The following is a 26,440-nucleotide window of genomic DNA, read 5'->3' on the forward strand; positions in this document are numbered from 1 at the left end:
GTGGTTTCCCTGCTGTAGAGGAGGCCACATCAGGAACAGCAGATACATTATACCACATTAGCAGATGTGCAGGTGAACATCTCTGTTTAATGTGGAAGATTTTCTTGGGGCCTGGGATGGAGGTGAGGAGGGAGATGTAGGGGCAGGTGTAGCACCTTCTGTCGTCAGGGAGAAATGCCAGGTGTGGTGGGACTAGTGGGAAGTGTGGAGCAGATGAGGGAGTCATGGAGAGAGCAGTCAGTGTTGATGTTGTTGGAGGATGCAAGATTTAGTGAGAGGGAAGAACTGAGGGAGATCAAAATTAGTAGGGAAATGGGGCTGGGAAAATTATTGGACTAAAGGCCTGATATACTGCATCCTAGACTACTTAAAGAAGTAGTCCTAGCAATAATGGATGAATTGGTGCTCATCTTCCAGGATTCTATAGACTCTGGAACAGTCCCTGCAGATTGGAGGGTGGCTAATATCATTCCAATATTCAAAAAGGGAAGTAGAGAGAAAACTGAGAATCATAGACCGGTGAGTCTAACATTGGTAGTAGGAAAATTTCTCAAATCCATTGTCAGTGGCAGGGTCAGCATGGATTAATGAAGAGAAAGTCATGCTTGATAAATCTATTGGAATTCTATGAAGATGTAATTAGTAGAGTTGACAAGGGGGGAAGCCGGTCTAAATCATATGTTTGGACTTTCAAAAAGCTTTTGAAAAGGTCCCACATTAGAGGTTAATGGGCAAGATTAAAGCACATGGGAGTGGGGTAAATGTATTGAAATGGGTAGGAAACTGATTGGCAGAGAGGAAACAAAGAGTGGGAATTAATGATAATGGGAACTGCAGATGCTGGAGAATTCCAAGATAATAAAACGTGAGGCTGGATGAACACAGCAGGCCCAGCAGCATCTCAGGAGCACAAAAGCTGACGTTTTGGGCCTAGACCCTTCATCCTGGGTCCTTTTCACATTGGCAGGCAGTAACTAGGGGCTGCCACAGGACTTGGTGCTGGGACCCAGCTATTCACAATGTATATAAATGATTTGAATGAGGGAACAAAATGTAACAACTCCAAGTGGCAGCTGATACCAAGTTGAGTGGGAGGGTGAACTGTGATGAGGATGCACGATCTCAGCAGGTTGGGTGAATGGGCAAATCAATGGTAGATGCAGTATAATTTGGATAAATGTGAGGTTATTGACTTTGGAAGCAAAAACATGAAGGCAGTTTACTACCTGAATAGCTGTAAATTGGGAGGGGAGTGTGCAGTGGGACTTGGGTGCCCTTGTGCACCAGTTGCTTAAGGTAGGCATGCAGGTGCAACAGGTGATAAAGAAGGCAAATGGTACGTTGGCCTTCATTGCAAGATGTTTTGATAACAGAAGCAGGGGTGTGACGTTGCAGTTACACAGGGCCTTGGTGAGGCCATGCCTAAAATTATTCCCATTAGTCCTGGGAATTGTGCAAATTTCCTGACCCTGGAAACATGTGTAGCTATTGTTAATCAAGCCCCCATTCATACTACAAACAGTCTGATTTAAGTATGTTTACAAGCATTCTAATTATCCCAGGCAGGATACACAGATGCCCTCTGCCAGTGTAAAAATAGAAACAGGCATGGGAATAGTAAGGTGTGAAGCTGGATGAACACAGCAGGCCCAGCACCATCTCAGGAGCACAAAAGCCTGAGATGCTGCTTGGCCTGCTGTGTTCATCCAGCTTCACACCTTATTATCTTGGATTCTCCAGCATCTGCAGTTCCCATTATCTCTGATGGGAATAGTAAGTATGGGTTGCATTTAAGCAGTTCAATTTGTAAGAGCCCTCATGTCCTTCCTACCCAACCTTTTCCCCCAAGCAATGGGGAATGCTGTTAGCTGGAGGTGAGTTTAGAAATACTACCAAGTTTCTGTTGGCTGACTTTTCTTCCCTTGAGGTGGGCTGAGCAGCTGACAACTGATCTTCATCTCGGCATTAATCCAGTGGCGATCATCAAGGTATTACATTTTTAGTAATCTGTGGTTGTTTGCTTGAGGGGTTGACGCTCAAGCGATCAGATTTTTAAATCATCTGGAAATATATACACAGAAAACTTTCTCTTGATGTTAAAGGGAAAGAATCCTGACAGTTCATCGTAGATTTGCTTTTCAGTCATATTTCCCATGAGTCTACAAGACGGTACATAGAACATAGAACATAGAACATAGAACAGTACAGCACAGAACAGGCCCTTCAGCCCACGATGTTGGGCCGACCATTGATCCTCATGTATGCACCCTCAAATTTCTGTGACCATATGCATGTCTAGCAGTCTCTTAAATGTCCCCAATGACCTTGCTTCCACAGCTGCTGCTGGAAACGCATTCCATGCTCTCACAACTCTCTGTGTAAAGAACCCGCCTCTGACATCCCCTCTATACTTTCCTCCAACCAGCTTAAAACTATAACCCCTCGTGTTAGCCTTTACTGCCCTGGGAAATAGTCTCTGGCTATCAACTCTATCTATGCCTCTCATTATCTTGTATACCTCAATTAGGTCCGCTCTCCTCCTCCTTTTCTCCAATGAAAAGAGTCCGAGCTCAGTCAACCTCTCTTCATAAGATAAGCCCTCCAGTCCAGGCAGCATCCTGGTAAACCTCCTCTGAACCCTCTCCAAAGCATCCACATCTTTCCTATAATAGGGTGACCAGAACTGGACGCAGTTTTCCAAGTGCGGTCTAACCAAAGTTTTATAGAGCTGCAACAAGATCTCACGACTCTTAAACTCAATCCCCCTGCTAATGAAAGCCAAAACACCATATGCTTTCTTAACAACCCTGTCCACTTGGGTGGCCATTTTAAGGGATCTATGTATCTGCACACCAAGATCTCTCTGTTCCTCCACACTGCCAAGAATCCTATCCTTAATCCTGTACTCAGCTTTCAAATTCGACCTTCCAAAATGCATCACCTCACATTTATCCAGGTTGAACTCCATCTGCCACCTCTCAGCCCATCTCTGCATCCTGTCAATGTCCCGCTGCAGCCTACAACAGCCCTCTATACTGTCAACGACATCTCCAACCTTCGTGTCATCTGCAAACTTGCTGACCCATCCTTCAATCCCCTCATCCAAGTCATTAATAAAAATTACAAACAGTAGAGGCCCAAGGACAGAGCCCTGTGGAACACCACTCACCACTGACTTCCAGGCAGAATATTTTCCTTCTACTACCACTCGCTGTCTTCTGTTGGCCAGCCAATTCTGTATCCAGACAGCTAAGTTCCCCTGTATCCCATTCCTCCTGACCTTCTGAATGAGCCTACCATGGGGAACCTTATCAAATGCCTTGCTGAAGTCCATATACACCACATCCGCAGCTTGACCCTCATCAACTTTTCTAGTCACATCCTCAAAGTGATGGTCCTTGGTACCATAGTCATTTCTCAGTTTGTACTGTGTGGATGTTTGCAATGTTTCCTAATATGATTCTGGTGTTAAAATTATAATTCCAATTACACAATCATTACTTGGAAGAAGCAATGCGGGAAACTGCTGAAATTGCTATTTCTTGCCATGGAGTCATGAGTCCATGGTCTATTCAGTTCTGATGCATCTTTGGCTGATTAACAATTCAAATTCTCAGATAAAACTATCAATGTCATTACCTATATAAAACCTGAAGTAAGATTTGACTTTAATAAAATCGTGGATAGGCATCAGATTCTACAACTCCTCTAATTGGATTTCATCTTAAAGCAGGTAATTTCTCTAAAAGCTCAAGAACAGATGTAGCGAAATGGCACACCCCTTCACCTGTCAAAGAGTCTAGGATCCAAAGTCTTGTGATTTTAAAGACACCTGTTGGACTATAACCTGGCATTGTGTGACTTCTGACTTTGTCCACCCCAGTCCAACACCGGTACCTCCGTACCGTCCACCTCTGGTTGACCACGAGTTCCATGTTGTTCACACTCATCGTAAAGATGGCAATTTTCCACCTACTGTTTCTGACATTCTTACTCTTTGACAGCCTCCAATTTCATTAGTTCTAACTGAAAGCCTGTCACCTGTCTTTCTCCTGGATTGACAATCATTTCATTTAGTTCATAGAGTCCTAAATTAATAGACATATACAGCACAGAAACAGGCCTTTCAGCACAACCCACCCACACCAGTCAGATATCCTAATATAAATTAGATGCCATTTGCCAGCATTTGGCCTATATCCCTCTAAACCCTTCCTATGTGTATGCTCATCCAGATGCCTGTTAAATGTTGCAACTGTACCATACTAGGGCAGCTCAGTGGCTCAGTGGTTAGCACTGCTGCCTCACAGCACCAGGGACCAGGGTTTGATTCCCGCCTTGCGCTACTGTCTGTGTGGAGTTTACACATTCTCCTTGTGTCTGTGTGGGTTTCCTCTGGGTGCTCCAGTTTCCTCCCACAGTACAAAGATGTGCAGGCTAGTTGGATTGGCCATGCTAAATTGCGTGTAGAGTTCAGGGATGTATAGATTAGGTGGGTTATGGGGGATGGATCTGGATGGGATGCTCTGAGGGTCAGTGTGGACTCATTGGGCCAAAGGGCCTGCTTCCACACTACGGATTCTATAAAGAATCTACCAGTTCCTTTGTCAGCTCATTCCATACACACACCACTCTCTGCATGAAAAGCTTGTCTCTGAGCTACCTTTTAAAGCTTTCCCCTCTAACCTTAAACCTATGCTGTCTACTTTTAGACTCCCCACCCTGTGGAACAGATCTTGATCTGTTCACCTTATCCATGCCCCTCATGATTTTATAAACCTCTACAAGATCACCCTTCAGCCTCTGATGCTCCAGAGAAAATAGCCCCAATCTATTCAGCATCTCCTTATAGCTCAAAACGTCCAACCCTGGCAAGAGCCTCATAATCTTTTCTGAACCCTTTCAAGTTTCACACCATCTTTCCTCTTATGGGGAGACCAGAACTGCACGTAGTATTCCAATAATGGCCTAACCAATGTCCTGTAAAGCTGTAACATGACCTTCCTACTCCTATGCTCAATGTACTGACCAATAAAGGCAAGCATACCAAATGCCTTCTTCATTATCCAGTTTATGTGTGACTCCACTTTCAAGGAACTATGAATCTTTGATCAGCAACACTACCTAGGACCTTCCTATTAAGTAAATAAATCCTGGCCCAATTTGCTTTTCCAAAATAAAGCACTTCACATTTACATAAATTAAACTCCATCTGCCACTCCTCAACCTATTGGCCCATCTGATCAAGATTCTGTTGTACTCTGAGGTAACCTTCTTCCTTGTCCACTACGTCTCCAACTTACTAACCACACCTCCTATATTCACATCCAAATCATTTATATCAATGATGAAAAGCAGTGGACTCAGTACTAATTCTTGTGGCACACCGCTGGTCACACCTTCAGTTTGAAAAGCAACTCTCTATCACCATCCTCTGCCTCCTACCTTCAAGCCAGCTCTGTATCCAAATAGCTAGTTACTCCCCATTCTATAAGACCATAAGACACAAGAGCAGAAATTAGGTCATTTGGCACGAGTCTTTTCCACCAATCAATCATGGCTGATAAAATCCTTAACCCCATTCTCCCGTTTTCTCCCCATAGCCCTTGATCCCCTTGATAATCAAGATCCTACCTCAGTCTCAGTTCCTTCATTCTATGTGATCAGAACTTGCTAACCAATCTCCATGTCGAATGCCTTACTGAGGTTCATATAGTTCACATTCACCGCTTTGCCCTCTCAATTCTCTTCATTAGTTCTTCAAATAACTCTCAGCTTAGTGAGACATGATTTCCCACACACAAAGCCATGTTGATTATTCATAATCAGTCTTTGCCTTTCCAAATACATGTAAATCTTATCCCTCAGGATTCCCTCCAACAACTTGCCCACCAGGCTCACAAGTCTGTAGATCCCTGGCTTTTCCTTAGCACCTTTCTTCAATAGTGGTACCACATTAGCCAACCTCGAATCTTCCAGCACCTCACCTGTGGCTATCAATGATATAAATATCTCAGCAAGGATCCCAGAAATCACTTCCCTAGCTTCCCACAGAGTTCTAGGGTATACCTTTCTGCTTTTCTGGCCAGTCAATACTGATACATCACTATAATGTACTCTTGAATTTTTTAATTAGTACATATCACTAATGACACCAATGTATTTCAGCTGCCCCGGTCAGGACCATTTTAGGTTCTTATCTTAGATATTCTATGGGTACATTAGGAGGCACCATTTCTGTAATCGCAAATTTTATATTTGGGGTACATTTGCAGTGTCTCATATTCACACGAACTATATATGGGTGCAATAATAGTATCCCTTCCTTTCTGAACTATACAGGTGCTTTTTCATTGGTTGCTTGGTCTGCATTTAAAATTATTGGTGAGATAAAGCCAGATACAAGTGGTTAAATTGTTTTATTTCACAGAAGTTAAACATACAGAGTGAGGGACAACTTCACTCAGAACATTATAACTTGTCTTTACTTAATAATGAAAACACTATGTCTCTCCACGCTGATGAGTGGCTTGACCATAATTAAAATAATTTGCAACTAGTGCAGCATTCTAACCTTCTGGTAGCCTTTTCTGGGCTTTAATGCCTGTGGCTCAGCCTCAGCTTTTTCTCCTCAGTTCAGAACTGGAAAGGCCTCCTTGTGAATAACCAGTACCAATAACTTCCCAATAAATGGATGTGATGTCTCTCAATTACAGAGACAAACCAATAATTGTTTATTGATTACAGCCTTTGAGGAAAATAACTACCTTTTCTGTATTAACCAATAGCTTCTTCAGTGCTTATTTCAATCTTAAATGAATACAACATGTTTTAAACCACAACAAATGAATGTATCTATTTCCAAATGTATTCCATGGAAAAATTGGCAAAATAAAAGTCCTGGGATAGGGCAATGATACATTTGCAACTCATGAGAAAAATAATATTCAGAGATGCACTGATCATATTTGTATTGACCAAATATAAATGAGAAGATTGTAGCTAAAAGGGATCCTATCAGGCAACGGACTTCTTTCTTGCATCCTATCAAGAGACCTTGAGATACTAATAAAATGTGCAATAAAAATTAATTATTTCAAAGCTGTTGTCATTAATACAAGAAAATGTCAAGTTCCTTTATATAACAATTTTTTGTAGCTATTATTGCACTTCGTAATCTTGAATTTTCACATCACACCATAATGTTAATTGACTGTTTTTAAGGAGAGAAATTCAGATTTAGTATACATTTTTAAATAAGGTTAGCAGAGTACCAGACCATCTTTTAACATTAGCCTTCAGAGAACATAAAAAAACTGATCAAGTTTCCCTTTATGTTTTTTCAATCCTCCATTAAATTATCATATTTGCACATTTTCAGTTGTTCATTAACAAGCTGTATGAGTGTTTGGACCCCGGTATTGGCTTTTAAATTTATTTCTAAAGCCATTAGTTGACTAATTTCAAGTATCATTTCCCCACAATCGTGAAGTCAATTCAAATCAATAATCATGCTTACAACTAAATTGATTTTTCTCCTGAATTTTTTCTTCACATCTTCTGAAATTGTCCAGATTTTGTGATGAGATGGGTTTCCTAGCCCACTAATTCTCCAATCACGCCCAAGTGATCACTTCTCTTATGTGGATACTAACAATGAGTGACAGCAGATTGTTCAAGTGCAGACTGATTTCACTCTTGTGTGAAATCCAAGTGTTATTGCATAGTGATCCACAACAGGAATTCTGTCACATTCCCCACCCTTCCTTAGCCCAGCAGCCATTACGCAATCAAAGCGCCCTAAGTATTACCACAGCTAGCATAAACAAAGAATTGAGTGTAGACTGATTGTTTTCCATCTTCAGTCGCATAGTTCCCAAAAGATCTAACAGGAAATCTAATTGATTTATGTTTTGCACATAACATGTAGTTTGTGACTATAGTATTGATAACGTTTGTAGAATAAAATACTGTTTTATAAGAATTGGACTTGTAATTATTAACACCATGAGGGTATGTTGACTGCATCACATTTTATGTAAATCTCTCCAAAGCAGCTATTCTCTATGGTAGAATAGGAGACAATTTGTAAATTAACCCTGCAGATCCAAAGAGATCCATGCTTAAACTTAGGTGAATGAGTTAATTTTGGTAGTGGCAATAGATGGGGGTGCTAAAAAGCAGCACAGCGTCACAAGTTCTAACGTTGGGAAGAGGGAATGCAAAGCCAGCTTCCTACAGTTTGATGACATTTACTGAAATTTGCATGAATTATGGATATCAGTTAAGGCAAGAATCATGTACATGCCTGAAGGTTTAACATTCTATTTCACTTAGGTCAGAGTCACACATGAAGAATGATTTCTGGCTGAGGCAGTAAAAGGTGACAATGATTTCTACAATTTTACTACAGAATACACCATCATTTTCAGGGAAGAAAAGGCACAAGCCAAATACAAACCTGATCTTAAGCCACTATTTGTGGCAAAGGCACATACAATGCATTATGTAGCTGAAAGCATTTATTGTGTACATTGTGTGATTTCAATACAGGTACAAAACTATAACAAAATATTGTTCAGCCACAAACATTATAGTATACGTACACAGGGCCATAAGACAAAAGGAAAATAAAATCTCTAGAACCAAGTAAACAGTGAAAGAAAAATATCATTCCTTATTTACACAGAAAATTAAATGCTGTGGAAAAAAAAACACCCAAAGGCTTTCATAAAAGTACTGAAAAGCAGTAAGCAGCAATATTGTAAAACATAAACCAAGTTTTATCAGATGGAAGGTTGTTCATATTTTAATGATCATTATTTCACAAAATGCAATCAAATATCCAGCAAGAAACAAGGTCAATAAATTTTTTAAAGGCATTATCTGATTTTAAAGGAATTTTGAATTTTAATCTTCCCTTCAGTAGTTGATATGTACTTTGCATTTTATGACTGTTAAATGCACACCTCATATGTGATCTGCTTTGTCTATACTGTACAACCTTGAAATGGCCAAATAATTATATGGGCCATACATACATACATAGGAACATATGAATTAGATACAGGGGTAGGTCATTGGGACCTCAAGCCCACTCAGCCATTCAACAAAATCATAGCTGATCTGATTGTGGCTTCAATTCCACTTTACTGTATACTCCCAATAATCTTTGATAGTAAGTGACTATGACATAATTGTGTTTTGAATTGTATCACTTTATGTCTACACTTATCAATAACTTACGTAAGATCATTAAGTGCCAACATGAAGTTCAGCAACTTGGTTTTCTTTCATTTCTTCTCTTCCTCTTCTCTACTCTCCAGTCCTCGTGATACTGACTCCTGTTAGGGTACAGTTGATGGACACAGGCAACTTTCCAGTATTATTTCATCAGATATGAGACAAGATAATCTCACAGCAAGGTATTCAACTGCACGAATTATTAAAGCCCAGTCAGTACTGCCCTCACTCAACATTTACTCATCATACTTTACGGCATTACAATCCCAGACCTATTTCCTAAATTACCTCACCATAGTGTTTGGATCTTCTGCTTTTTAAGACCAACTTGTGAACTAATCAATAGATCAGTTGAGGGAATTTCCTCTCATAAAATTTAAACCAATAATAGAATTGTTTGTTCTGAACCCATGGGAAAATGGGAAATTCTCTATATCACTTATCTGGAAGGTTCTGAAGGGGTCTCTGTGAAAGGGCATCAAAATTTAAGAGCTATTACAATTTCACAAGAAATGTGCATTGATATTTTCGAGCTCTATTGCAGCTGTTTAATTTCATTTTGAGTTCACAATCACAGATAACCATTGACCCCATCATGGACACAATTATAAACAACCAAATTATTTTTTTTTGGGGAATAGAACAGGTTGTGTTCTGCACAATCTCTACACAAACAACAAATGTTCTATTTTATGAAAAGCAACAAGGCTTTAAAAACAAACCTTTGGAAATCAGCTGTTACCTTTTTTAATTGCAAGACAGTTTTTAATGCATGTAGAACAACATTGACAAACATTCACAAAAGTTACAAAATTCTTATGTCTAAATTTAATAAACAAAATAGAAAGAACATTTTTGTATCTTTTCCAACATTACAGCACCAAGCTTACATATAGACTTTTATAACTTTACATGGTGAGGGGAATGAGGTGGGGGAGGGGTATGTCTGAAACTCATTCTTCCAGCAGTGTTTAGGGGAAGATAGTGGCACGGCTGTTGCAAAATTCAGAAAATTGTATGCAACTTCTGATCTTTCATATTGCAGGTCTGGTAAGCACTGTAATTTAGCACCCATTCTTAATGTTACTTATTGGGAACTGCTCTTCAAAACTGACATGTTTCCCTTTCCTCATGAACCTATGTACCTTTATGATTTTTAAAAGAAGCTTGAATTTAACAGAGAAATCACTGCACATCAAAACCAATACTCTTAAAAGTGGTATCCTGCAGACCTGTACTTTACCAGAATCACTACATCAAGTACACTGGTGTTAAATGAACTTGCGGATGTTATTTTCTCAATAAAATGGAGGAGAAATTACATTATGACATGCAAATTATTATTTTTGTCATGACGTACACCATTACAGGCAAGGAAACCCATTCTACATAAAACACAGCAAAATTTAGCATTTTTGTCAATAAACAAAGAACGATCAGATTACATTTGTTATTTTTGTCTTGTTAATCCATGTTATCTTCTGAAGGACATATCACCCTATGGACATGTTCGCGAATGACACTTTAAATGTGTCCAATTTGGGTATGAATGAACACAATAAATCTTCCTGTCAAAACTTTCTTTTGTTTTGACTTTGCATCCTGATTTTAATTAAAATAACATAAAGAAAGAGAATTTAAGAAGGTTGAATCAAGTGTGTGACTAATGCAGATTGGCGAATTCAGCTAGATTTGCAGTTGATTGCAATCGCTGAAACAGATCCTACTGGGAAGCCTGGGAGTCAATATTCATCACAGTTAGGTTTCATGTCAAGTAGAAAGGCCACAGAGCTAAACTACAGCAGAAATATTTCATGCCCAGCATCTGGCATTCACCAGCAATGCAATATATCCAATTCATGTTTTCTTTCTGGTGTCTAAATTAATTTGGTCAATCAATTGATAGTTGTTTCCAATGATGGCCTTTGATGAAGGGAACATTGCAATCAAGTGTGATAGTTTGATGAAAAAATATCAATTTTAAAGATACTTTTAGATAATTATTTTTAATATTGATTGTGTAGAAAATATGATAGGAAGCTTCTTATTTTGAACTTCCTGCTTGTGTTTGAGCAAATATGTCCAATCCTGGTCTCACTGCTGATGATTTTTGCTGGCATGGCTGTAATGACTAAATCCTTTTATAAATAAACAGATTGGAGTCAGACCAGAATTGCAAACCACAAATACAGTTTGAATTTTGATTGAATTAGTGAAGCCTTTGGGCTTTGTGAGAAGATCAAAAGCAAAGTAGACCCTTTAACACAAGTAATTTACTTCAATTTCTGAGTCCAGGAGGAGCAGCACCTAGAAGGCAAGGTGAGACTTAACCTGCCTCAGACTCCATTTGTTCCCTATCATGTGATGCTTTCTGACTAGCTCCTATTTCCACACCTATAAAAACATTACAACAAGGAGCAAGAGTCAGCCTATCAAGCAAGTCAGCCTATCAAGCCTGCTACACCATTGAATATGATCATGGTTGATCTCACCTTGTCTTCTACTCCACTTTCCTGGCCACTCTCCAAAACCCTTTAACCCATTAATAATTAAACATCTGTCTGTGTCTTCCTTAAAATCACTCAATGCCCCCATATTCACCACACTCTGGGGGTGTGAATTCCACAGCTTCACAATCCTTTCGAGAGAAATAATTTCTCCTCATCAATGTTATAAATGAGCAGATAAGGATTTTTCACAGGACTCAAGCTGCGCAATGCCCAATTTCAGCTAGCCGATTGCATATTAATGAAGCCCAATAGTTGAAATTGCCAGTGTCTTATTTTGCCACCAGCTGGTAAGAAATTAATGAACTCCTGTGTTTTCACACTAGAAACTTGAAACAAGTTAAATGTAACTCTGGGATTGCTAAATAAATGATCAGAATCAGTAATTTCCACCATACTTTTCACAATCTATTCACAAGTATATACGCCAAGCAAATCTCGCTCCAATCTGCCTAATAATATGCCTCAGTTCAAACCTCAGAATAATAGCCTTTACTGTACTGCTACCATTCCCCACACACACATTTCAGTCAGTTAATGCTACTTTGGGACAGTTTTATGTTGTGAATACAGTAAATGAATTGAAAGTACTCAACTTTATCTTATATCGGACCTTTACAGGCAAAAGACAAAAGAGAACAATATCCTGCTATTCAGCAGGCTAGGTTGATTTTAAACCTAGGCTACAGAGGTAGGAGACAAGTGTCTAATCAAGCCCATCAATAGTTGTTAGTGTCTGATCAACACCATCACTGTCTGCTTTCTAATTATGCTGGTAATCTGCCAAGGAGCTGAAAACTATGGAAGTATTTTCTAATACGCAAGTTAGTGCTTGTTGTATTTTTAATTAACCTGCTTAGACATGTAATCACGCACCTCTGCGACTGTCCCATTCTTAAGTGAGGCTTCAACCTGAACATTGCTACTGTACTACAAGATGCTCTGTTCAGTTAAGGTTTGTTTGTTGCAGGAGAATAGATTACTTTACTTCATCTAGCTAACTGTAGGTTTCTTTTTGTCAGAATCTGTCTAACATGCTTAAAAATTCATAAATACCTTACAGTGAAATTGAGAGTTATATCAAAGAAAATAATTGTTATTCTCTAACGCTGTGGGAAACAATTTAGCTATTAATAAATGAAATGTTATTTAAGGGCTACATGAGCAACAGCTTCAACAAAATTAATGTGGACCAAATACTGGCATTCAAACCTCTGCTGGAATTCTCCTTATGTGCTCTTAAAGATGCAAACCTTTCTCCCCAATAAAAGGTACCAACCTTCAGCATAGAATACCATACCATTACTGTCTGGTCCAAGTAGGCATTCTGTAATGGGAAGTGGTGTGGCTATCAGCAGATTAGTTTCATGTGCAGATCATCCCCATCAGCTTTCTGGCCCAACCCTAATTTTGCTGTCATTCATATTTAAATAATTTTAGAGGTACGGGGTGCTGAGACCAAATGCAGCACTCCATTTGCTGGTCTGTTTAAGATCACCCATCAATTTTGGGACCTTGGGACAATGTAGGTCATTACTTTTATCTACTTTTCCATTGGAGAAATTCTTTCCAATATTATAGCCAATCAGTCCAATTGACATTATTAGAATTTATCCATAAATTCATTCATGAATCACAAAAACAATATGTTGCATAAATTAATTATTAGAACTAATTATTTCAATTCCTAAACTTCTCATGGTAATTTATAGCTCTAATATAGAGAAAATAAGCTTTTGTAGAACCTTCTCTTGTAGTATAGAGAATGAGGGTATCACTATTTAGGCTGTTAGAGAGAGAATATATTATGAATACTTTACCATTAAAGCTTTCTAACTGATGATGTGCTTGTTAACTGAGGCAATTAAAATATCTAGGCTGGTGTACTGTGTGATAGTAACTATTTTGTTAAGATATTTATACTGGATTTCTGACTGCTGTTTGAACAGGAGCATTAACTAGGACCAAAATTGTTGATTAAATGGCAGGGGAAGGAATCTTTTATGAACATTTTTAATACCTCAATCAAAAAGTTTGAATTTAAACAAATGATACCTATCTAAAAGATTATATGGAGCAACTATAAGTGTTAATTTTATATAACTGTAGCAGAAAATCTATATTATTTTTAAAAAGTAAGTATATTGTCTTAGTAATAAACTTTTCTAACTTCCAGATGTAATGTGCCATATGTGAACCAGCTACAGCAAGACCCTTCAGCCACCCTGTTTCATTTATGATGTTCCAACTTTGTATGGTACCACCAAGAAAAGCAGTTGCAGCAAGTAAGACTTCCAACTCGACAAGCGACAATTTGCCAGTACTCCATAAAATCCTGCTCCTCTACCAGTGGATACCTAAAAATTATTCTTCAACACATTGTAGGTCTTTTTAATAATTAATAGGTAAATGATAGTAATTAGATGTCTGTTTTTAATAATAAGTCTTCATATGAGAGAATCAATAATACAAGTGTACATAAACTGATAAGGACTAACCGCAGTCACAGTAAATTTCGGATAAATGACAGTGAGCTGGAGATATATTTATACATTAGGGGACTATCTCAGCTGTATTCTACATGAGTGAGTAAAACTAAAGTGAATCTATATTCAAGAGAAAGTTATTTTCAAGAAAGATAATGTTTAATTTTACAAACCTATCTACATCCACGTACTAACAAAGTCCATTTATGACCCTTTCATTTATAACATTGGCCATTTCTACATCAGAAAGTAAGCTCTAGTCTGCTGGAGCTTATTGGTTAGATCTCAATCTGTCAATATTATCCTACACTTCAATAGTATGATTCACATAGGAATCTCAGACCTGTTTAAGTTGGTAGCAATTAATATCTAACGTCATGTTTTACTGGTGATTTTACCATGCTATGGTTTCTCTTGCAACAAGAAGCCAGGATTTGAACTTACATTTTATTTACTGGTAGTGCATCACTCTCTAAAAGTTATCAATCAATGTCATGTGTGTTCCAAAAAACAGCAGTGAGACCGTGCATAGCATCCAATGGCATCATGCATGCATTGTTTCTCAAATTTGAACAACACTTATACAAAAACAAATTGGGCAAACCCATGATATAATCCCATTACAACTAATTTGTACACATGTAGAAATAAAATTCTGAGCAAAATGCTGATATTTTACAGGCCCAAGCTAAATTATGAATTTTGCTTACAGCCTTCATTCCAACTAATTCATGTTACACTATTAGCTCCAACAGGACTGTTTTGTTACTCAATTTATCACCCATTTCATGGAGTATTACAATATGGTAGTGAGAATCATATTTCTATATTGAACATGGTTCATTTGGACATGCACATCAATCACAAGAAAGTCCTATTTATTTTAAGACCGTAGAGGCTGCTTAGGTTGTACTATTATAACTATGTAATTGGACATTGCAGTTAGTGTCGCTTTATTTTGCTAGTTCAAGGAGATGGCTTTCTCAGACCATTTCGCAACAATACACGTGAATAATTTGACATAATTTACAAATCCAGTGTCTATAACTACACAACATGTTGTAAAAAGGTAAGAGTTTATAACTTAACCATTGGTCTTGTTCAATACAATAATTCTAATTGACTTGGCCTTTTAAAGAATTGTTCCTGCACCTTGTAACCCTAATTACTTTATAACTATTTTCAGAAATAAAAGATCTGTTTAATGGTAATTCTTCTGCCTGAATTTGTGAATTATTAGAGAATTCCAAACTTCACATCTCTCTGTCCACTGACAGCCACCTCCACCCACCCCCTACCACTCCCCTGAACTTGTCATTTAATTTGTTCACATGTTCAGTCTTCTGTTTATGTGAATTGGCAGTGTTCAGAATCGATTCTCGATAGTGCTGCACTGACAATTTTGAGATAATGGTATCATGCCTTCAATCATCACACATTTCTTGAATGAGACTATAAACCAAGAAAGAAAATTTGGCAGTTTTACCTTTAGTTCCACAGGAACTGGAAGGTGGAAACACTCCCATGCAAGTTAATTTGAAGTTTTTTTTCATAACAGCAACTCTACTGCTACACAGAATGCGTGTCAATGATTTGCATTAAATCGTGGAAACATTTTACATTGATTTATGGCTGCATGTTTGTGTAAATGCCATGTATGGCATTTTTCTAGTGTCAAGATTAAACAGAGTACTATGATGTATTATGATGTACATGACGACCCAAGAGCAACTGTACAATACAGTATGATACGGGAAGCTGTATTCACCTGTTTGGAAGATGCAACTTTGATCCATTATGTTAACACCATGAAGCAAAATTGAAGGATTTACTTTGTGACAATTTGGTACAATAATGGTTCGTAATGGCATCACTTATATGCTTACAAGCATGGAATACTTTGCCCTGAGATATTTTGATCAAAAAAAATGCTACGGACTTCTTTTAGTTGCTCTCATGAGCGTGGATGACTACACTCGAAGTGAGGCAAAGTTAGCTGGGTGGAGAAATTATAAACTTGGGCTGGAAATTATGTGCCAATACTCCATGTGTTTTTAGCCTGAGGGGTACATGAAATAGTTTGGATGGCCATCCCAACAATGTTGCACCCATCCCAGCTCAACCCCATCACTGAGAGGCTGCTGAAGTCAAAAGTCTGTTCATTATATAATAATAAATACAAGGTCATTTGCGTTAGTGAAAAGCTCAATCAACCTCCTGACCCTGCATATGCAGTAATAAGTTTGGAAATTGGCAGCCAGGTGAGTAGTGGTAGCCCTTTCATTTTAAAGTTTTGAGATGACAGGAAGGCATATAAAATCTTTGGAGGGTGCTTTTTGTTCATCAAGGCTTCCATCACCCCCTGATTAGAGAATAACTTCCTCACTTTGTTCCTACCTGCTATACTTCAAACCCAACCTATACTCTCATGGTGTCACTCCATAAGGTCACAAACACTTCGCTTTTCAATACCTCTGGATTTGCCTCACTTTGGCACATAGGTCTCTTTTGCAGACTTTCCTGGCGTTTTGGTGGTGCCCACCACTGAGCTTTGCCAAATCTGTTGGAGTTGCTGCAGAACCAAATTCCCAGAGGGTGGAACTTCTTCTCCAGTGAGAGACCAAAATCCGACTCCCCAGCACGACAGGTTTCTGCAGCATATTAGGGATGCAGGATGGCCTTTTTTTTGTCCATTGGCTCGCAGCAGACTTTTCTTGCAGGTGGGGTGAGCAGTCTCCAACTCCACCGCACCTCCACCTTAACTTTCTGGACATCTCATTTCATATTCAAACAAAGAGCAAGCAATTAATTCAGTTTAACATACCTTCAACATTTTTTTTTATTCTCAGAACATTGCAAGTATTATCAATGGACCATGTACTTGAAGGTTTAGCAGTCTTCAACTTCATTGCTAAAAGGTTATTCTTCACAGAAGAACCTAGTCAATGAGTGTCAGCAGATTAATCTGCTCTTATCTGAGCTCTGCATATGTGCACCTTCTCACAAATATTACAGGGTAGAGTTGAATGGTTGGAGCCCAAGGTTGATGACCTAACAACGTCAGTCAGTACAGACCAACAATCAAAACTATGAATGGCATAGTATTTCACTGGTTGAGATTTTACCAATTAGACGATTGAGGGAAACTATAGTAATAACTGAACCTATATTCTGCATGAGGGTGACAGATAATTTTCATTTTTCTTTCTTAAGAGTTGTGGATAAGTTCAGCAAAAAGTGCAATGATGGCTTATCAATATCTATCAAATCATCAGTGGCAACCAGTTTCCATCCCTGTAAACATGATAAGTGATAATTTCATAATGTTATTTATCATAATAGTTCTGGTTAGCCCAGCACTAGCTCTCCTTTTCTTTACTGGACATATTGCACTCCTATCTGTTCACACTGCACTCCAGTCCAACACTGAGACCACTGACTTATGGTACGTAAGGGGTGCTGACTTTGTTCATGATTTTGAATTTAGATCTCATTTGGCTTTCTGGGCAATGCAGATCAATTGGTCACTTATTACAAAGAGCATTAACTTGCAAGATCAGTGTTCTGGCCAATATTCCCCTGAGAAACCTCCGGTCCAGTGCCCGAGTCAAATGACAAAAATGGAGGGCCTTAAATGAAAATGCACAGGCATGATTTGAGTCATTCTATGTCATCATTTGACCATATGCTAAATAAAAAAGCAATGACTGTGTTTGCTTGCCCTCAGAATACAACAGCACAGAAGCCTTGGCCTTTTTCTTCATATTGTTTAAAGCTCTCCTGGTTTGTGTTAAAATGTCAATCACCAATTTCAATCGGTAGTTTCACATTTGGTCCAACTATATTTGAACAGTATCTGATATCCTTACCAATGTAGTCACATACTGAAAATCATCAAAAAGAGCTGGATTAGTGGAACTATGTACCAGTCCATCACTAGTTTATATGGCACATCGTTCTGAAATTTACCTGAGCAAAGAGCTTGAATATGGTTGGCCAAATACCACAGCAATTACAATGAAACTAAGTAATTTGGGCTTTAATAATTCAATAAGTAAAAGCAAAACAAAAGCAAGCCACTAAATTTCCTAAATGGATCACAATAACATATACCTGAAGGACTGTATCTTCAGTTTGAGAAAATACCTTCTTGATTAAACAGGTTTTAGCTAATTACTTTAGTTACAGGGCACCAACAACCTTTATGCAGCACTAGCACAGAATAAGCAATCTGTCAGTTGATGGTGATTGACCCTCATTTAGCTAAGTGCCTGTGTATTGAATCATATACTAACTAGGTTTTCTTTGTTGAATTTATTTCTATATTTTTGGCACTATTTTAATAAATATTTAATTATTTAGATTGTTAGAAAATAATATCTAGCTATGATTATTGGAAAAGTAGCTCTGTAATTCTATAAAAATGTTCATTATTATTTCAAAAGATTGGCTATTTCACCATTTCTATACTACGTATTATTTCATCAAGTGCATTGGAAATGCAAAATAATGAAATTTTAGCACATCACAAAACAAATGCTTACATCACTTGTGGCACAAAACATTTTTGTAGGACAATATTTAAAGATAACTTAACTCCTTAATCTGTAATGACTCCTTCAGGAACATAGTTTGTGATCTACTGTGTAGTGCACTGTTTAATCCACACAGCGCCACTGAATTGCAAACATTTCAGTTAAAATAGTCCAGAGATATTGTAAAGTTATCACATCATATCAATCTGATGGTTCAATCAGATGCTGTTCCTGTGGAAGTGCTGGCAAATGTCCAAAAATACACAAGGTGAAGAAAGGATAAACTGACTACTGAAATGACTTGTTGATGTTACACCACATCTTCCAACACAATATAAAATGCAATTGGATCAGTTGTTGAGCCTTATTAAATATTAAGTATAATGCTGAAACAAATGTGTATTAAAACATAGCAAATATTGTTAATTATATTAAACAATTAATTTTATGGTCAAAACATAATGATTATATATCCATTGTGTTGAACAATTTTTTGTATTGAGGAATAAAATTGGCTTCTAACCAGTTAAGTACAGAGATAGTGAAGAAGTGGTCCTGTCAGTTAAATCTTATCTTGTGAATAACTACAAACCCCATGAGTGGCATTAGAAATGTTGTCTTAACATAATGACTAGTAGTCCAGCGTTCTCAAACTCTTGTGTCTTCAAATGGAGTTTGGGATTGTTCACTTGGTATAACATGTCATCTACATGGATATATAATAAATCATCAAAAGTGTGGCTACATTGTTTGTTATTAAAACATCTGTAGTAGCTTATGTAAAACTAATCAAGCAATAAAACATTCACACTCCAATACATATGTAATAAGCTTTTAGAGTAACAGAAGCAAGATAAATGCACACACACACACACACACACACACACACACACACACACACGCTCACTCACATACATATTACATGAATATATACACATAGATATGTGTTTGTGTGTGTGCATGTGTGTCTGTGTACAGCTGCATTACAGTGCACTGAAGAGCACACCTAAGTTCACATAATCACAAATGAAATAATGTAATGAAGTTTGAGTCTGAATTTCAGTATTCCTTTCTGACCTTCTGTTGTCACACTGTATGTTTTTTGAACAGTTGAACCCACATTAAGAAATAATTAGCTAAAATGTTGCTTTGAACCAAGGCTCAGTAGGGAAGATGTCAGTGGATGGTTTAATCACCTATATCCATGATCCAAACATTGTTTGTTGGTCCACATTTTGTTTTTAACTGCCAGGAGAAATCGACAAGGGCTAGGTCCTCCCATAATAACATGGCCTGTTACTTTTTAAATGGTGCTAACCTACTGAAGTTCTGCCAGAATGGAGACTGGCTGCGTTTGGGCTCCGTTAGTTCATACATTGACCCCTGAGGGATACCATCAGTGAGCATGAAGTTTCTCTGGTGGACAGGATCCGGGGGTGCTGGGTATGAGGGAGGTAATGACCTTGTGTAGTTCACTCCTGAAATGAGAGAAAAAAGCATCAGGTTATATTACAAGTTATACTGAATTCTCTTCAGAATACAATATCAAAAAGCTAGCCAAACATGTATTTAGAATGACAACGGTAAGACCATTGAAAAGTGTTTTTACTTCACACCAATGTCACTAATGATGTGAATGTAATTTGGATCAAGTGTTATGGCTTCACATGTAATAATTACACCATAGAAAGAGACCACAGGTCCACTAAATCTGTGCTGTATCTCTAAGTGCAATTTATCTACACCTCACTCCCCCACACTTTCCCTGTAGTCCTGAATTGTTTTTTCTTGTCGGGTGCTTTTCGATTCTCAATTGAAAGCCATGACTACCGTCACCACAGTCCCAGCAAATTGTAATGTATTAGGTGAAGAAATGCAACAAAAACACACAATAAGACCTAAACTGAGTTCATGGTAGTTGTAAGTGAAAATGTACTGTGTAGTAAATAAGGCTGGTGAATTGCAGGCACAGTAGCTCTAAAGAAATTCTGAAGAAGAGTCATTCTAGACTTGAAACATTGGCTCTGTTTGTCTCTTCATAGTGCTGTCAGACCTGCCGTGTTTTTCAAGCAGTTTCTGAACTTGTTTCAGATTTCCAGATCACATTTCCTTGTTTCTTATTTAGTGTTAAACACACTTATTCTGTATAGTTAGGACTCAGTTAGATAGCTGTGCAATCAGATCTCCGGAAAAGGTTTTTGGAGTCAGTAGATACCTAAGTGTTACAGTAAGGCTCAAAAGAAACAGTGTGTCATTGATATAGCTTACCAAAAAGCTTACCAAAATCGCCCAATCATTATTATGGTCTCAACCTTACAGAGGAATGCCCATGGAGACTATCAGTGACCTCCTCTACTCCACTAGGCTGAGTGATACCATCTAGTCTGTGCTACCTTACACTCACTCTATTGCTACTGCACCCACCTGCCAGCAAGACTCATGTACTCCCACTCTCACTCTCTCATGCACATGGTCCCTCACTCACTTTCATGCCTCCGAGCCCTCACATATTAACTCTTCGTGGCCTCTACATTGCCTCTTTATTCAGTTGAGTCACTTCACCAACTTAACTCCACCATTACTGACAGCAATGGCACCAATTTTCATCTCAACTTTGTTCTCATTGCAGGTGAAACTGCCCATAATAGGGGCAAAAGAATCACAATGGGAGAAGGGGTCCAGGTATTCAGCTTCTCACTTCACATGAAGAGAGGATCTTGGCTGTTGCTGACAAGGGCTGGGATTGTCTCATGAAGACATTGAAATATCATATGCCAGCAACCAAGTAAGAAGCATTTTCCCTTGTTATGCTGATCTCTCATTAGCCTCACTGTGAATGTGTTATAGTCATAGTCACGCAGCATGAAAACAGACGCTTCAGTCCAACTCATCCATGCTGACCAGGCATCCCAATCTAACCGAGTTCCATTCACCAGCATTTGGCCCATATCCCTCTGAACGCTTACCATTCATATGCCAGGTGCCTTTTAAATTGTACCCGCATCCACCACTTGCTCTGGCAACTTGTTCCATACATGCCCCACCCTCTGTGTGAGAAAGTTACCCCTCAGTTCCTTTTTAAAATTTTTCCCCTCTCAACTTGAACATGTGCCCTCTACGATTGGACACCCCAGCCAAGGAAAAGACCTTGGCTATTCATCCTATCCATGACCCTAACGATTTTATATACTCTATAAGGTCATTCCTCAGTCTCCAACAATACAGAGAAGAAAGACCTAGCTTACTCAATCTCTCTCTATAGCTGAAACCCTCCAGTCCTGGCAACATCCTTGTAAATCTTTTCTGCGCACTCTCAAGTCTAACAACATCCGTTCTATGAAGGGCCCCAGGAATTGCACGCAGTATTCTAAAAGTGGCCCCACCAATATCCTGTCCAGCTGTAACATGATGTCCCAACTCCTATGCTCAATGTTCTGACCAATGAAGGCAAGTGTGCCAAATGGCGTCTTCACCACCCTGTCTACATGTGGCCACGCTTTCAAGGAACTATGCACTTGTATCTTTTGGTCTCTTTGTTTGGCAACATTCTGCAGGGCCTTACAATTAACTGTATTAGTCCTGCAGTGGTTTCCCTTATCAAAATGCAACACCTCAGATTTATCTAAATAAAACTCCATCTGCTACTCCTCGGCCCATTGGCCCATCTGATCAAGGCTCAGTTATACTTTGAGATAGCCTTCTATATTGTCCACTGCACCACTTATTTTCGTGTCATCAGCATATGTACCAACTATAATTCCCATATTCACATCCAAATCGTTTACATATATAATGAAAATTTTAACTTGCCAGAATATCCCCTCCTTGTTTACAACATATTCTCTCTTTTATCTCCTGCAGGTACAAGCAGTGTTAGCATAGCCTCTGCATTTAAGGCGGCATTCCTGCAATATATCTCCTGCCCCAACTGTGAGAAAGGGAGCACAGATGTCTCAGGGACAGTGCTGACAATGTTGCCTTCTGCACCCTCAGCCAGTTTAGACACTCATACTCCTGCAGGTATTTTAGCCACAGATTAGATTAGAGATGGGAGCACCTGCTGGTGAGCACATCACTGTCATGGATTTTCAGTTGGTCAAGGGAGAAATGGTACGGTTGCTGGCACTCAGAGAACTGTCAGATACCAGGCACCTGCTCAATCCCAGGCAAGAAAGAAACCAATGTTTCTGGCAATTTGTGACATCATAAAATGTGCAAGTAGACACAGGAACAGTGGGTACATTTGCTGTGGTCACTCAGCAACCTGACACAAAGGTAGCATGACTGCAGTCATGCCTACTGCCTCAGTCATATAAATATCTGGCTGCTGACATGGACAGGTTGGTAACTGCCATAGACAGCCAGGTCCAGCACTCTATGTATCTGCTGAAAATGCACACAGACTTGCACTTCATTGTTCTAACCATTGTGCTTAGCATCACTAGCAAGGTGACAGGAAAATGAGGAACCTTGATTTCACTCTACGATGCCCCTTCCCAACAAGGAGACTGAAGGATGCCAGTAGGAGGAGGAGGGTGAACAAATCACCCAGAAGTCTCCTCTCAGGATACTCTAGAGGAAGCCAAGCATCCCCAGTTGCATCCTATCTCCACCGTCAGCCCTGTAGTTTTCAAGCCGAAGAGGGACACCAGCCTCTGAGCAGGACACACTCAGAAGTCTTGGCCCTCAAGATGCAAAGGTCCTGGGGTCACCCAACCAAAGCTCCAATGCCAGTCAGTCAGTAGGACAGGCACACTCTACCCCTGCTTTGGACTCTGGGAATGCATCAAGGCGTAAAGGAGGAAAAGAAAAAAGACGACCTTCTGAGGGAATGTAGGTGTCACATCCTTATAAATATGTTAACTTTTTTTTTAAAATGAGTGAGTGGAAGTCTACTACAATACTGAAAGTTCAGAGCCAAGCCACCCTTGGTGCTACATTATGTTTTATGGTCCAAGTTGCAACATGAGCAACTCTTTTACGAGGTGCACAGATCATTGCTTAGGGGTCACAGCCATTATGGGCATTGGTTCTTGATTTGTGTGATGTGTTCAAAAGTACTCATAGCAGGGATGTGGTCTGGACACAATAGGTTAGTGCTCAAGTTTTACACATCATGTAGTGCTTGCAAGTCCATTTCAGTTTTATAGCATGGGCGTGCATGTGTACTGTCATTGTGCATCACTCAACATTGAAGCCTCTCCTTCAAAGAAAGAAACACCAACCCCTCCCACTTTAGGTGTGGTGACTGCCCTTTTTAGCTTCATTGGACTATCAGCACAATGTTGGGAGGAGTGGGGTGGTGGTGGGAGTGGGGAACAGCTGTCACTCTCAAACTGTGAATCTGCCACTCCAAATCTTACTCACAGTGAATCCTTAAGTGTAGACATTCCATTTTGATTTCTGTCCCCATCAACCTCACAGACTTTGAGCTTATCCACATTCCCACCCAAACAGTCTCTCTAAATTTTGTATCCCAGCTGCACCTGCCCAGCCCCAGACACATTGAGTAAACATGCCAGATATTGTAGTTCCCCCATGGATGCCAGAATGTTAATAACTGTCAATGACCAACTCCACCACACCCTCCCACCTCATATTACCCCTTTCCTTAACATGTTTTATTGTTTCTCCCACTGTTATATTGAATTGTCTCGCTTCACAATTGTAATCCTCTCTGCATCTTAACATGCCACCCCAAAATGCATAACTCAGTTTCCTAGCATTCCTCCCACAGTAGTGGTCTATGATTATACTACCATGTCCTCCCAACTTATTGTGAATACACCCCAAGGATTGCCTGTGACTTCTCGAGTTACTTAAATGGGCAGCCCGGAAGCCGAGTGACCAGACTCCTGACTGAACCTCACCCTAGTAGTTAACTCGGCTTCCCTAACATTGCCTGTACAATGAAGGACAAATGTAAAGACATACACTCACCTTTCTGTTTGCTGACTTTTCTTACAGTCATTGCAGCTTGTCTCTTCTGATACTCCGAGATTTCAAATCCTAAAAAGCAGTTCAATAAATCAAATATATTCCACTTCAAAGCATTTTTTAGAAATAAAATTGTTTTTATCTAAGTGACTCATCTCAATGCTGGAGGAACAATTTGTTTGCACTTAAGTGTCAGTTACAACCATTCTCAGGTAAGGAATGATTGATGCAGGATAAAACTGCAATAATCTAATCTCTAACCTCAGAATGGGAACTCTTATTGCTTGAACGTGGTATATTCTTTTCCTGTTAGATCAGCAAGTCGTATAACCCTGCTAAAAGAGATTGCCAAGCTTGGATGGAATGTTGAAACTGCCCAAAATTCTCTGAGGTAAGAAGATTTGCAATAAGCATAACATCAATAGTCATCCATCCTAAGGGCACATAAAAAACACATAAGTACAGTGGGTGATGTGACAATTAGAGTGAACTGGCGTGAAGACCAATTAAGGCCTGGTTCCCTGACTCATTTAAAACAATCTGCTCTGTATAGCAATGGCAGGACAGTCGTATTGATATTCTGCATCCAAGCGAATCTTGCGATTCTGTGAACGCTTCTATAACCTCTGAAATCCACGTGCTGCAGGTGTATTGCAGATGCATTAGTAACTATTTTTAAAATAATGTGAACAGATAATACAGATCTATATTTCTTTGTTATTTTTCACAGAATCTGAGTGTTGCTGACAATACCAGCTTTTGTTGCTCATTTCCAAGTGTCTTAGACATCCCTTTCAGTGAGCAGTTAAGAAATAATTTTATTGCTATGGCTCTGGAATCAAATTTCAGCCAAACCAAGCAAGGATGACCAATTTCCTTCCACAAAGAGCATTTGTTATCCAGATGGGCTTGACTCAGTGCATGTATTTATTGGGTAAGAAAACGTCTTTAATTTGCACCTGATTTGCAATTAATAAAATCTGCAGTTTAAAGTTCTAAAGTTGTAAGCTTTGAACAGGCTTATTTTTAATAAATGGAGTGAGAAAGCAACTTAACAAAAAACTGGCTGACTCTGGATCCCCTTTAACTGAGTGAGCTAGGTCCTTTGAATTAGGGGCATATATAAGTCCTCAACTTGTTGTGATTTAGCACGAGTGTGACTTCCTACGGAGCACCAGAGTTCAGCATCTCAAGGATGATGCAGAAAGGCGTTTAGCTGCTTTTTCCTCAACCAAATAGCTGATTGGAGAGTAGAATCGGTGGTTTTTCCTAGTTTTAAACTAATAATATGATATTTAATTTCTGCTTAGCTGTCGAGTCATTTATTCCCCTATTTCTTAAACATAGCTTGTTAGCTACTAGATTGAGCCTAGTGCATAAAAATTCAATAAAAATAAAATAAATTGTAAAAAGTGAGGATAATTGAATTGTTTGATGAATAACTTATACAAAATATGATAGAGATGATGGGTTGGTTCATGTGCTGTAGCTGCAGCATGTAAACTCTGCTGGACCCTAAAGTGATCCACAGTGAACACATATTAGTAAGCGGTTGCAACTCAAGCAACTTCAGATACAAATTGAAGTGACGGAGTTTGAGCTGTAGATATTGATCTGTATTAGGGAGGAGAAAACACAAGCACAGTCAGTATAGCTTTGTGAAGGCCGATCCAAGTCTGACAAATTTATTAGAGCTCCTCAAGGAGTAACAAGCACAATAAATAAAGGGGAA

The 26,440-nt window shown here is 39.0% G+C and overlaps 1 protein-coding gene across 5 annotated transcripts in view; it reads right to left on the reverse strand.

The window, feature by feature from the left end:
- Positions 1-7,122: 7,122 nt before the first annotated feature.
- Positions 7,123-26,440, reverse strand: part of arhgef9a (Cdc42 guanine nucleotide exchange factor (GEF) 9a) — a 317,786-nt gene continuing 298,468 nt past the window's right edge. For all 5 annotated transcript variants that reach the window (XM_048544087.2, XM_048544086.2, XM_048544089.2 and 2 more), the window contains 2 exons: positions 24,712-24,780; positions 7,123-20,249 (listed from right to left, as the gene is read on the reverse strand). In XM_048544087.2, the coding sequence (XP_048400044.1) occupies positions 20,068-20,249; positions 24,712-24,780 (251 nt within the window). In that variant the 3' untranslated portion in view covers positions 7,123-20,067. The remainder of the gene's footprint in view (positions 20,250-24,711; positions 24,781-26,440) is intronic.

The sequence above is a fragment of the Stegostoma tigrinum genome, chromosome 15 (assembly GCF_030684315.1).
Source record: "Stegostoma tigrinum isolate sSteTig4 chromosome 15, sSteTig4.hap1, whole genome shotgun sequence".
NCBI lineage: Eukaryota > Metazoa > Chordata > Chondrichthyes > Orectolobiformes > Stegostomatidae > Stegostoma > Stegostoma tigrinum.